Below are 13,471 nucleotides of genomic sequence, written 5' to 3' on the forward strand. Positions count from 1 at the left end.
GTTCGAGTTCAGGGTGATACTGGCTGATGAGGGGTATGCTCCTTTGTGGCTGATACTTGGGGCTGGTTGGAGGATTGGGAATGTTAGAGGATATGGTTTGTGAAATCTGTTTGTGGACTAGGTTAGGAGGGTGCCAGTATTGCCTGTCTGTGAAGGGCTCCATGAGTCCTTCAGCTTACTGAACAAAGGGGTTCTCATCAGTGCAGACATATTGAGGTTAAACTGTTTGCAAAGGACTTTTGGTGTGAGATTACTAGCGGCTGGTGAAATGCAGGTACTGCTGGTGGTTAGTGGGTTTAATGTGGGCAGATATGTTGTTGGAGACATCAGAGAGGTGGAGGAGAACTTCCAGGAAGGTGGCATGTTAGGTAGAGGATAACCAGGTGAACCTTACAGGATACAAGCAGTCGAGGTTGTGAAGGACAGGATGTCTTGGCCCTGAGTCAAGATCCTGAAGATGTCAAAGAACCTCTAGACCAGACCCAATTGGTAGTTTAGGGAGGATACATAATATTCTACTAGATGGCCAATAAACATGTTGGCATTGGAGGGTGTCATGCATGTATCCTTGGCTGTGCCACAGATTTGTCAGCATGCCATCCCTTGCAACCCTTATTTAAGCTATCTGAATCATTCCAAACACCAAGTATGGTTTAAACAATCAGCACCGTAGGCTTCCTGCATAGTTTGGTGTATCTCTGTAAAGGTTTTCTTGAGTTTTAGGCAAAATTTAATGCAGGTGTGTTGCTATTCTAACTCTGCCATCTCAAAATTCATAAACTGTGTGACGCAATATTCTCTTCAATACAGCACTGAAAAATGACTGACAGACATACAACCATGAAACTTCTGGAAGTTACATATTAAACACAGGCATTTACAGGGGTGCCAACTGCATTTTGCTGCAACACACCACTGGCATGAAATTACGAATGTTCCAGAATTTTTTGAACAGACCTCATGTATGGACATGTGACAAGTGAGACCACTATTACAACAGCTTCCAGCCATCCCACCTCAAACATCCTTCCGAACTGAACTTTACATTTTTCCTTGTTCCTTTCCACACATAACTAATGAGCAATAAAATACCGTTATGCCACAAAACTATCCTATACCACTCAGCATTATTTCTTCCATCTTTTCCACTCCCCAACCACGTGGCACATCATTTAGTTCTCCTTATAACCATCTAACAATTTCACTTGCCTGTTTCCTGTGTCATATACCATTTCCTAACATCATCCATACCCAGTATATCATTGACCCATCTTTCTGTACCAGTTTAAAAGATTATCCCCTCCCCTGTAGCACATGCAGTTCCTTAAATACTCTTGAAACCATGGAACCCGTCCCCCCCCCCCCCCCCCTCCAATGGTCCAACCATAAAAATCCCCTGCTTTGTGTCCCAAACCTATATTCACAAGCACCTTCAGCTTTTCAGATTGCACCAGTCCCTATCCTTCACAAACCTTGTACTGCAAAAGACCTATCCATGGCACTGGCTCCCCTCTGCAATATAAGTTACTGTGAATACCTCACTACATAAACAACATCTCTGAAACAGAAACCTTTTTACTCCAGCACCTGGGGGAGAGTCCCAGACACCCCCTACTACAGCCTTGGTGCACCACATTTGCCACTTGTCACTTGTCTGCTTGTGTTTGTATATGTGCGGATGGGTATGAGTGTGTGTGCGAGTGTATACCTGTCCTTTTTTCCCCCTAAGGTAAGTCTTTCCACTACCGGGATTGGAATGACTCCTTACCTTCTCCCTTAAAACCCACATCCTTTCGTCTTTCCCTCTCCTTCCCTCTTTTCTGATGATGCAACCCTTGCCTACTGTGTCACCTCCATGATGAACTGGACCTGATCTGCGATATTGTGGCTCTGCCTCCCTCTATGGACAAATATGCATTCGTCTGATATACCATCGTTGAGCAACTATCCACATCAACAGAGGAAGCTATCTGTCTCATCAGTCACAAGTTGCTGGATTCCAGATCCCCGTTGCAGCTCTGGCGTCATCTCCACACTGTGAGAGACGCACGTCACATGCCAGATGTTACACTTTGATTCATCTGGTTGCTCAAACTTCCTCCAGAAGTTCAAATTCAACTTCTCCATGTGACTTCAGCCCCACTAGAAGCCAATCTGAAGATCACTGACCAGGTATACAGTATTCTGCCCACCCTGCATACCTCCCCCAGGCTATTATTCAGGAACTTTTAGATCATAAGACTATTTTCCCTTCTTCTAGTAGTTGGTTGTCACCCATTCATTTGGTGCCCAAGAAAGATGACACTTTCTGCCTCTGCGGTGATTATCAGGTGCTTAGCACCAGAACAATTCTAGATAATTATCCCATCCCAAATATTCAAGACTTTGTTTCCCAACTGCACAGGGCATGAATTTTCAGTATAATAAACTGTCACAATGCATATCAGCAACTGCCAATGGCACCGGAGGATGTTGAAAAAACCGCTATCATCACCCCGTTCGTTGTTCAAGTATTTGTTTATGCCATTCAGCCTTAAAAATGCTGCATGGATGTAGCTACGGTTCATCAACTCATTGGTCAGAAAACTGGACTTTGCATATGCCTACCTGGACGACTTGCCAATTTTTTCTTCATCCCTTGAGGAATATGAACTCCATTTAAATACAGTGTTCCAACTATTAAAAGCAAATGGTGTCACAGTGAATGATGGTAAGTCACAACTCCGCCACACTAGTGTCACATTTCTGGGCCATGTGGTTTCTGCCGATGGCATCTGCCCCCTACCCAAATGGGTTGAGGCCATTAGTACGGTGCCTTTGCCTAAAGATTTTCAGGGCCTCTGCCGCTTCCTTGAAACTGTAAATTACTACTGCAAACACATCCCCCCCTTCCACTGACATACAAGCCCCAGTGACAGATGCTCTCGTAGGAAAAAACACTCTAGGGACTCGGGCGGTCATGTGGACTCCAGATATGAGTTAAGCATTCGATAACCTAAAGTCAGCCTTACAGAAAGCCGTTACACACACTCATCCGTGGGTTCTGTTGTACAGCCACTCAAATTTTTTTCCCACAAACTGTCCGCTTCCCAACATAAATGGTCGACCTTCGACTGGAAACTGTTTGCGCATTCACGCCACCACATGTCTGGTATGTGAACGTTTCATTTGGCTCAGCGTGATAAAACAGTGTCGCAGATGGGCATGAGCGTGTGTGGCTTGTCAGCATGCAAAAGTAGGATGTGATGCACAGCACCCCATGGGTATGTTCGATGTGGCAAAAAGAAGATTCCAGCACATACACATCGATACTGTTGGGCCCTTACCCCCCCTCAGGCCTCTTCTGTTCCATACTGTCTGCCATTGACAGTTTTACCTGCTGGGTAGAGGTAATTCCTCTTACTAGTATCACAGCTGACACAGTGGCCCGCTATCAAATATTTCCAGGACGATATCAAAGGTCGCCATCTCATGGTATTTACCAACCATGAGCCCTTGGTATATGCTTTCCGTAAGCTAGGCAAGGACTCACCCCCAAGATGTTTTCATCATATGGACCTCATATGTCAGTTTATGAATGACATACGTTACATCAGAGGGGCAGACAATGTCATTTCCAATTTTCTATCTCATGTGTTGGTTTTATCTTCACAACTGGACCTCAGTGAACTCCATAAATTGAAGACAGAGGATACTGAACGCACTGCATTGTGCTCCGATGTTAAAACAGGACTCAAACTAGAGTTACAGATGCTTCTTGGGTTTTCACCACCCATCTGGTGTGACATTTCAACAGGACACTTCTGTTATATACAGTTTTACCCGCTGGGTAGAGGAAATTCCCCTCACTAGTATCACAGCCAACACAGTGGCCTGAGCCTTTTATTAATGTGGATCTCGTGCCTCGGCTGCCCGGTTTCTATCATCACTGATCAGGGCTGCCTGTTTGAGTCCACCCTCTTCCTACAGCTTTGTGACTGTGTGGGGTGAAACGATTTAGGAGTACTGCATACCACCCCTAGAGCAATGGGCTTGCCAAATGCTGGCACCGAACGCTTAAAACTTCCCTGATGTGCCACAGAGGTGAGTGGGCCAACGCCTTACCATGGGTAATGTTAGGCATTTGGGCCACATACAAAGAGGACCTTGGCACCTCCCTTGCATAAGTACTGTATGGAGAACCCCTCACACTCCCAGCAGAGGTAGTCAAGCCTTCACTCCATCCAGATCAAATATGCGACTTGACATTCGTCGGGCACGTTAAGGAGTTAATCGCTAACATTTGTGTGCCTCCACCTGGACTGCCCTCCCATATTTCTGCATAAGGACTTGGCGTCATGCACTCACATCATGGTGCATGATGACACTGTCAGACCGGCACTCAGACCTCCATACTCAGGCCCACACAGAGTCATATCGGGGCGTAACAACACGTTTGAAGTGCTCATTAATGGCACACCTCAAACAGTATCTGTCTGCTGCCTCAAACCAGCATGGTCTCTGGGAGAACTAGCTGATATCCCACCCAGTCAGCCCTGACTCCCTGCTACACCCACCTCACATGAGGCATCTACCGACTGTCTGCGGATGAGTAACGCTGTTCCCGCACTTGTGACATTACCCACTCCAAATCGTGAGACAGTGCTGCAGGTGCATGTGACATTCCCATACAGAGTGATGTGTGTGATGACTCCCCCTCCTACAGGCAGCCCCCTGCCTCTCCCCTGTTAGGATTCAGTGATGTATCAGGGGCCAGCCTTGGAACAGGTGATGTTGCCCCTGACGACTCGTGTGGAGATGCTGTCAACCCGTATACGGGAGTGGTAGTGAATGACAACACAGATTTTATTTGTGGCTCTGAAGTGTTTTTTGTGATGCAGCCAGATAATGTATCTTCTATGAATGAGCCAGCTCCCCCAAAGACAACTTAACCCACATTAACCTTCTCCAGTCTGTCCCCTTGCCTGCTGGTACTGACCCATCCATGGTAAAAGTACTATGTACTGCAACAGGCGTTTAGGTCTGCTACCCCAGCTCCTCACAACCCACAGTCCCCTTCCCGGGTCCCTCGACTGCTGTACGAGGATTCACCTGGTCAGGCAGGACCATCCGCCCCCCTCACTGGCTTGAAGACTTCAATTACTAATGTAATGTAATGTAAGGTATGGTTTCGGTTTAAACACCCTCTCCCTCTCCCCTGGGTGTTTCTTTTACATGTATGCACCAATATTTATGTTTTGTGCTCCATACTCTTTGTGCCAGAAGTAATTTTTTTTTTTTTGTTGGGGGGGGGGGGGGGGGGGGGTGGATAATGTGGTGACTATCGACCAAGTCGTGTGTAATATCTTCCTTTAGCAAAGTTCTTTGTAGCAGTGTGTGGCCACGCGTGAAAGTTTACACACGTGGAGAGAGACCAAGAATGTATCTAACCGTATATGTGTGCTTCTGAGTAATAAAATAGTATTTATTGCATGTCATATAGTGTGCATCATTGGATTCTGCTGTCCTAGAACACTAAAACCCGTAAATCCATTCTGTACATTGGAGGCCCACATTTGATGCTTCACAGAACGAGTTTGTACACATATGAGCAACATTAACTTTCCAAAAGATATTCAGAGCAAACACATTTCATTTACAAACAAAGAGCCACTCACTGGATCATACTTTACTGACTGTATGCAAGACCCCTGCAGCTTTTTGTTTATTCACTGAGTCTTGCAGCAGTCTACACAGTTACTCAGCAGCTCTATTCCTTTAAAACATAGACCCAAAAAACATGCAATTATATTTCTCAGTATCAAAATCAAAATAGAAACAAATCCCATTTGTGACCACGTCATCTTGAACTAAAGTCATTACTGGAAGTGGGTATAATGGGGCATGTAGTAAGCACATGACTCTCCCAGCCATTGTCAAGTTTCATCACTGGAACTAGTACTTCTCAGTCAAGTAGCTCCTCAGTTCACCTCACAAGGGCTGAGTGCACCTCACTTTTCAACAGCGGTTGGAAGTTCCAGAACAGGCACCCATCCAAACACTAGAGAAGCAAACAACACTTAACTTCGATGATCAGGTAGTACCACTGTGGCAAGGCCCTGTCATTTCCTAGTGAGCTAATAAGATAATGTTAGTTTTAATATCTCGTTCTCTACAAAAATTTGTAATGGAGAAAACTTACATTATTGAGTCTTTCATTTTCTTCCTTCAGTTTTTGGATTTCAGCCTGTAAATTTTGATCCTCTGCACCTGCTTGTCGTTTAGCTGTATCCAGTTCTGCTCTCAGAGATTGTAGCTCCTGGAAACCCAATTGTCATAAAATTAAGTATAAGGCCATAGATGTGAATTTAAACATAACTTTGTTCCTTATGAGTGTATAATTGCTTTCAATTAAAATACAAGAAAATCAGATCCTTTTATGTAGCTACAAAATGTAGTTGAAAAGAGCATTGGCGTGATGATCAGGTAAATAGGAATATTTTTCCAAATTTTATATTGTATGGATATGTTTACATATAAATTTATTAATAGTGTAAGATACACTGAGTCCTTAATTCATCATTATGTTACATAGTTGAGAGAACCTTCAAAGATGTCATGATTCTCTTCCATAATCCACAGAGAATGAACAGATTAAAACCACATGATTTTATCTCAGTATGCTGGATACTTTTGTGGCTAAGTTTCAAACAAAGTTGGTATCCATATTACTGACTATCTGGAAAGAAATTATTGTGAGAGAGCAGTGTTCTAAACGACATCGCTGTGGCATCTAAAATAAATTATGACTTTCTACGCAGCAAGAACTTCACACTGCAGCATATAACAGTAAATATAATGCAAAGAAACAATATAGTCATTAAGGAAATGCAAGCTACAAGGACACAGTGTACAGATGCAAGACATAGTTTGAGCAGTACAGGAACTGAAACATAATATTAAAGAATTTTTTGTTTCTGCTTGAAATGGCAGATGTTGTGCTGCTAACTTGATTGGTCTACTTATGGATAAGTACAAGATTTGAGTAAAGGTGTTCTCAGTGCTTCACACAAATAGCCACTTTGTACGACAACAATGAGAAAAATAGAGCTGAGGTACAATAGCTCAAAATATCAACAGAAAGCATACAGCAATCAGTGTGGGTGGACAAAATAATCATAAAGAGGTCAGCAATTTTTGAGTGACTGAGAACCAACAATGACCAGTCCTTACACTTAATACTAAAAAGGAAGAATATAAAATATATGGTTCCTTGCAAAATACGGGTAGAGATAAACTGTTGACTTTGTTGGTGTGTCATACTGTAACCAAAATTATAAATTAAAAATACTTGTACAAGTAATATTGTATACATTAATGAGGTGATAGTGACAATTGGTGTCAAAATGTCAAGTTAATAGTTTTGTTTGTACTGGATACATTGAAGCAGTGGTTGAATGTTGGGATAGTAAGTTTTGTAAGAGAGGAAGTGGAATTATCAAAATGTGTCAATGTAGGTATTATTCAGAACAAGATAGAGATTTCACTAGAAAAAAACTAACAAGATAGAGATTTCACTAGCAAAAATCTGACTAGCAAAAACAAATTCTTGTTAGGTATCACAGGTCATCAGATGGTAATGTAAATGCACATATGAAAAAAAATATATGCATGGTGATTCAGGAGGAACATCACATAATTTGTAAGGTGATTCTAAATGTGAAAATAAACTGAAAAAGTCCTATGAAAACGTGTCCAATTTTCAGTCATTACAGAAGTTGTGATGAAGCAAACTGGGTTCTCTTTAGTTCCTCTCTTGTTTTGGCATCTGCTCCTTAAACACTTTTTTTTTTTTTCATTTTTGACTAATTATGATTAACATACATGAGTGTGATCTGTATTTTTAAAAAAGAGAAAGGATGGCCCTCAGTTGTAAAAAATATACCATCAGGTCTAATTTTGTGCTTATTTTTGTGCATATAACCGATTTCCTAATTTATTTTGACTATTCCTTGTTCATATCTTTTGTTATAGGGTAAAATCAGTTATTGTTTCATGACTTAAATTCTATTGTTGACTCATAAAAAATATAAATTTTGTGATAGTTATAAGCATTTGGACGATGGACTACTAGTATTCATGAAGTATTCATTTGGCTCTATTCAAAAACATGTTAGCAGAGCTAGCCCTTGATTAATTCCAAAATAATTACCATGTTTGTCAAAAGTATTGTTTATATAACTATATCTGTTAATTTCATTATTTAAACAAATAATTTAGCCTACCTTATGTGGTAGAACAAACTATTAAAAAGGGGGAATTTTTTCATATATTCCATTAATTAAATGAGTTATGTTTTACTTGTAATTACTGTAAATTAAATATTGGACAATGTACAGTTTCAGCTCCTATTATTGTGAGAATGTATAAGGAGCCAAATTTTGGTTCCAAGACAGTCAGTCCATGGCCAATTTTTTGATGGGAAGTCTGTATCAGTTAAAGTAATAATAATGTAGTGAAATAAATGTAACACAAATAGGCCATGAGTTAAAACAATGACAGTGTCTGTTCAATTTATTTGAGAAATAGTGTCACACATACCTGATTGTTCCACAAGAACTGTGAACTGTGTGGTTAGGGTATTTACTGCTCATAGATGTACAATAGCAAACTACTGTAGCAGTATGCTGATGTTTGTCTGTAAGCTATTAATGAGGCCTATCACTTACCCCCCATGAACCATGGACCTTGCCGTTGGTGGGGAGGCTTGCGTGCCTCAGCGATACAGATGGCCGTACCGTAGGTGCAACCACAACGTAGGGGTATCTGTTGAGAGGACAGACAAACGTGTGGTTCCTGAAGAGGGGCAGCAGCCTTTTCAGTAGTTGGAGGGACAACATTCTGGATGATTGACCTTGTAACAATAACCAAAACGGCCTTGCTGTTCTGGTACTGCGAACGGCTGAAAGCAAGGGGAAACTACAGCCGTAATTTTTCCCGAGGGCATGCAGCTTTACTGTATGGTTAAATGATGATGGCGTCCTCTTGGGTAAAATATTCCGGAGGTAAAATAGGCCCCCATTTGGATATCCGGGCGGGGACTACTCAAGAGGACGTCGTTATCAGGAGAAAGAAAACTGGCGTTCTACGGATCGGAGCGTGGAATGTCAGATCCCTTAATCGGGCAGGTAGGTTAGAAAATTTAAAAAGGGAAATGGATTGGTTAAAGTTAGATATAGTGGGAATTAGTGAAGTTCGGTGGCAGGAGGAACAAGACTTTTGGTCAGGTGATTACAGGGTTATAAATACAAAATCAAATAGGGGTAATGCAGGAGTAGGTTTAATAATGAATAAAAAAAAACAGCATAGTGAATGCATTATAGTGGCCAAGATAGACACAAAGCCCATGCCTACTACAGTAGTACAAGTTTATATGCCAACCAGTTCTGCAGATGATGAAGAAATAGATGAAATGTATGATGAGATAAAAGAAATTATTCAGGTAGTGAAGGGAGACGAAAATTTAATAGTCATGGGTGACTGGAATTCGTCAGTAGGAAAAGGGAGAGAAGGAAACATAGTAGGTGAATATGGATTGGGGGGAAGAAATGAAAGAGGAAGCCGCCTTGTAGAATTTTGCACAGAGCACAACTTAATCATAGCTAACAATTGGTTCAAGAATCATAAAAGAAGGTTGTATACCTGGAAGAATCCTGGAGATACTAAAAGGTATCAGATAGATTATATAATGGTAAGACAAAGATTTAGGAACCAGGTTTTAAACTGTAAGACATTTCCAGGGGCAGATGTGGATTCTGACCACAATTATTGGTTATGAACTGCAGATTGAAACTGAAGAAACTGCAAAAAGGTGGGAATTTAAGGCGATGGAACCTGGATAAACTGAAAGAACCAGAGGTTGTAGAGAGTTTCAGGGAGAGCATAAGGGAACAATTGACAGGAATGGGAGAAAGAAATACAGTAGAAGAAGAATGGGCAGCTCTGAGGGATGAAGTAGTGAAGGCAGCAGACGATCAAGTAGGTAAAAAGACGAGGGCTAATAGTAATCCTTGGGTAACAGAAGAAATATTGAATTTAATTGATGAAAGGAGAAAATATAAAAATGCAGTAAATGAGGCAGGCAAAAAGGAATACAAACGTCTCCAAAATGAGATCGACAGGAAGTGCAAAATGGCTAAGCAGGGATGGCTAGAGGACAAATGTAAGGATGTAGAGGCTTGTCTCACTAGGGGTAAGATAGATACTGCCTACAGGAAAATTAAAGAGACCTTTGGAGAGAAGAGAACCACTTGTATGAATATCAAGAGCTCAGATGGCAACCCAGTTCTAAGCTAAGAAGGGAAGGCAGAAAGGTGGAAGGAGTATATAGAGGGTTTATGCAAGGGCAATGTACTTGAGGACAATATTATGGAAATGGAAGAGGATGTAGATGAAGACAAAATGGGAGATAAGATACTGCGTGAAGAGTTTGACAGAGCACTGAAAGACCTGAGTCAAAACAAGGCCCCGGGAGTAGACAACATTCCATTAGAACTACTGATGGCCTTGGGAGAGCCATTCATGACAAAACTCTACCATCTGGTGAGGAAGATGTATGAGACAGGCGAAATACCCTCAGACTTCAAGAAGAATATAATAATTCCAATCCCAAAGAAAGCAGGTGTTGACAGATGTGAAAATTACCAAACTATAAGTCACAGCTGCAAAATACTAACGCGAATTCTTTACAGACGAATGGAAAAACTGGTGGAAGCGGACCTCGGGGAAGATCAGCTTGGATTCCATAGAAATGTTGGAACGCGTGAGGCAATACTAACCTTAAGACTTCTCTTAGAAGAAAGATTAAGAAAAGGCAAACCTATGTTTCTAGCATTTGTAGACTTAGAGAAAGCTTTTGACAATGTTGACTGGAATACCCTCTTTCAAATTCTAAAGGTGGCAGGGGTAAAATACAGGGAGCGAAAGACTATTTACAATTTGTACAGAAACCAGATGACAGTTGTAAGAGTGGAGGGGCATGAAAGGGAAGCAGTGGTTGGGAAGGGAGTGAGACAGGGTTGTAGCCTCTCCCCGATGTTATTCAATCTGTATATTGAGCAAGCAGTAAAGGAAACAAAAGAAAAATTCGGAGTAGGTATTAAAATTCACGGAGAAGAAGTAAAAACTATGAGGTTCACCGATGACATTGTAATTCTGTCAGAGACAGCAAAGGACTTGGAAGAGCAGTTGAATGGAATGGACAGTGTCTTGAAAGGAGGATATAAGATGAACATCAACAAAAGCAAAACAAGGATAATGGAATGTAGTCAAATTAAATCAGGTGATGCTGAGGGAATTAGATTAGGAAATGAGACACTTAAAGTAGTAAAGGAGTTTTGCTATTTAGGGAGCAAAATAACTGATTATGGTCGAAGTAGAGAGGATATAAAATGTAAACTGGCAATGAGAAGGAAAGCGTTTCTGAAGAAGAGAAATTTGTTAACATCGAGTATAGATTTAAGCGTCAGGAAGTCGTTTCTGAAAGTATTTGTATGGAGTGTAGCCATGTATGGAAGTGAAACATGGATGATTACTAGTTTGGGCAAGAAGAGAATAGAAGCTTTTGAAATGTGGTGCTACAGAAGAATGCTGAAGATAAGGTGGGCAGATCACGTAACTAATGAGGAGGTATTGAATAGAATTGGGGAGAAGAGAAGTTTGTGGCACAACTTGACTAGAAGAAGGGATCGGTTGGTAGGACATGTTTTGAGGCATCAAGGGATCACAAACTTAGCATTGGAGGGCACCGTGGAGGGTAAAAATCATAGAGGGAGACCAAGAGATGAATACACGAAGCAGATTCAGAAGGATGTAGGTTGCAGTAGGTACTGGGAGATGAAGGAGCTTGCACAGGATAGAGTAGCATGGAGAGCTGCATCAAACCAGTCTCAGGACTGAAGACCACAACAACAACAATCACTTACCAATAGTGAACTTGCCATATAACTACGTAATATGTGGGGGTTGTGAACACCGAAAGTAAAGAACTGTGAAACACAACTATGCAACTGTCAACTACATCATTTACAGTAGTCAGTGTTGAACTTCCAACCCCCCCCCCCCCCCCACCCAATATTTCAGGCAGTATAACATTGCAGTATGTCAACACTGAGGACTATCAACGAAGAAATAAAGTAGGTGAATGTCGCTATTGGGGCCCTTTCAGGTGATGATTATTTATCTGTACACAATAAACAAGGACCCACTAACATTGAACAGTGAATTCAAGAATGGTTTACACTACAGTGATTTTAACAAAGTGCGCATATGGTACATGTGGCATCGGAGTTTTGTCAAAGACAGTGAACAGACAATATTATTAGAGTGTGAAAATCAATTATTTTCAAAATGTCAGAGTTGATATAGCTGCCTATAAACAGGTAGGTGCAACAGCCAATCAGCACATGGCTTTCATATCCACAGAATGACAGCAGCCATTCAGCGAGTGGGTTCTATGGAGCAGACACTGAGTACAGGAGCAGCCAATCAGCATACAGATGGACATAGCTGATCGGGATAAACAGTACACATCACTGAGAAAATTACAAATTGCTGCAGCCTTGCAGTGGACAAATCAAGATGACAACTCTAGCAGCAGCGGATGAATGAATAAAAATGAGGTAATTCATAGCAAAAGCGATTTTATATTAAGTGATACATAATGAGTGGCCTTAATGAACAAGACAGGGTGATGGGGGAGCATAGACAGCAGGGGACAGATGTGATTGATAACAAAGCTCTAGAGGTTAAGTTTTTAAATGAACAGAATGACTCAGTCGAGGCTGATTTGGAGGATGATAGTGATTATGGAAAATTGGAAGTGACGTTAAGGCAAATTATGTGTAATATATATACAAAAAGGGTTAAACTTGAGAACCAAAACGATCAGATTAAAAATGATTTACAAATGGAGGTAGAAACCAAGTGTGCAGTAGTAGTAGAGGAAAAAATGGTAAAAGTAAATAAAAATGTAAATTCAAAATTTGCTCAAATGGAGAAAAAGATGGAAGAGCTACAAAATCTAAAGCATAGAGAAAGTGACAATGGGTCTGATTCTGACAGTAGTTGTAATGATGATAGCAATGACAAAGCCAGTAGTGATGAGGACAAAGTATTTGAATTTATCATTGATAACAATGACAATGTATTAAGTAAAGAAAGAATGGAGGAGGATAGTAGTAGGCCTAATGAAGAGTTAGGGCTTAATGAGAATGGTAAGGAGGAAGAGGACCATGCAATCTGACATTTGACCGTGTCTGATAGTTGTTTTGGTAAGCAGGATGATAGTATTTCCAGGGAAAGTATTAATGAGGATTTGTTGTATGAATAAGATCACATGGTAAGTAAAAAGGAAGTCTGCCACTCTGTAATAACAGCAAGTGTACAGTGTATACATGTTAAGTGTTTACTGGACCATAGTAGTGATTTGAAT

General features: G+C 41.1%; 1 protein-coding gene across 1 annotated transcript in view; it reads right to left on the reverse strand.

Annotated features, from left to right (window-relative positions):
* The window catches only part of LOC126444898 (uncharacterized), a 697,169-nt gene that overhangs the window by 234,490 nt on the left and 449,208 nt on the right, over positions 1 to 13,471 (reverse strand). Inside the window, exon 10 of the mRNA XM_050090969.1 lies at positions 6,182 to 6,298. Within this exon, the coding sequence (XP_049946926.1) occupies positions 6,182 to 6,298 (117 nt within the window). The remainder of the gene's footprint in view (positions 1 to 6,181; positions 6,299 to 13,471) is intronic.

Source organism: Schistocerca serialis, chromosome 1 (genome assembly GCF_023864345.2).
Source record: "Schistocerca serialis cubense isolate TAMUIC-IGC-003099 chromosome 1, iqSchSeri2.2, whole genome shotgun sequence".
Classification (NCBI taxonomy): domain Eukaryota; kingdom Metazoa; phylum Arthropoda; class Insecta; order Orthoptera; family Acrididae; genus Schistocerca; species Schistocerca serialis.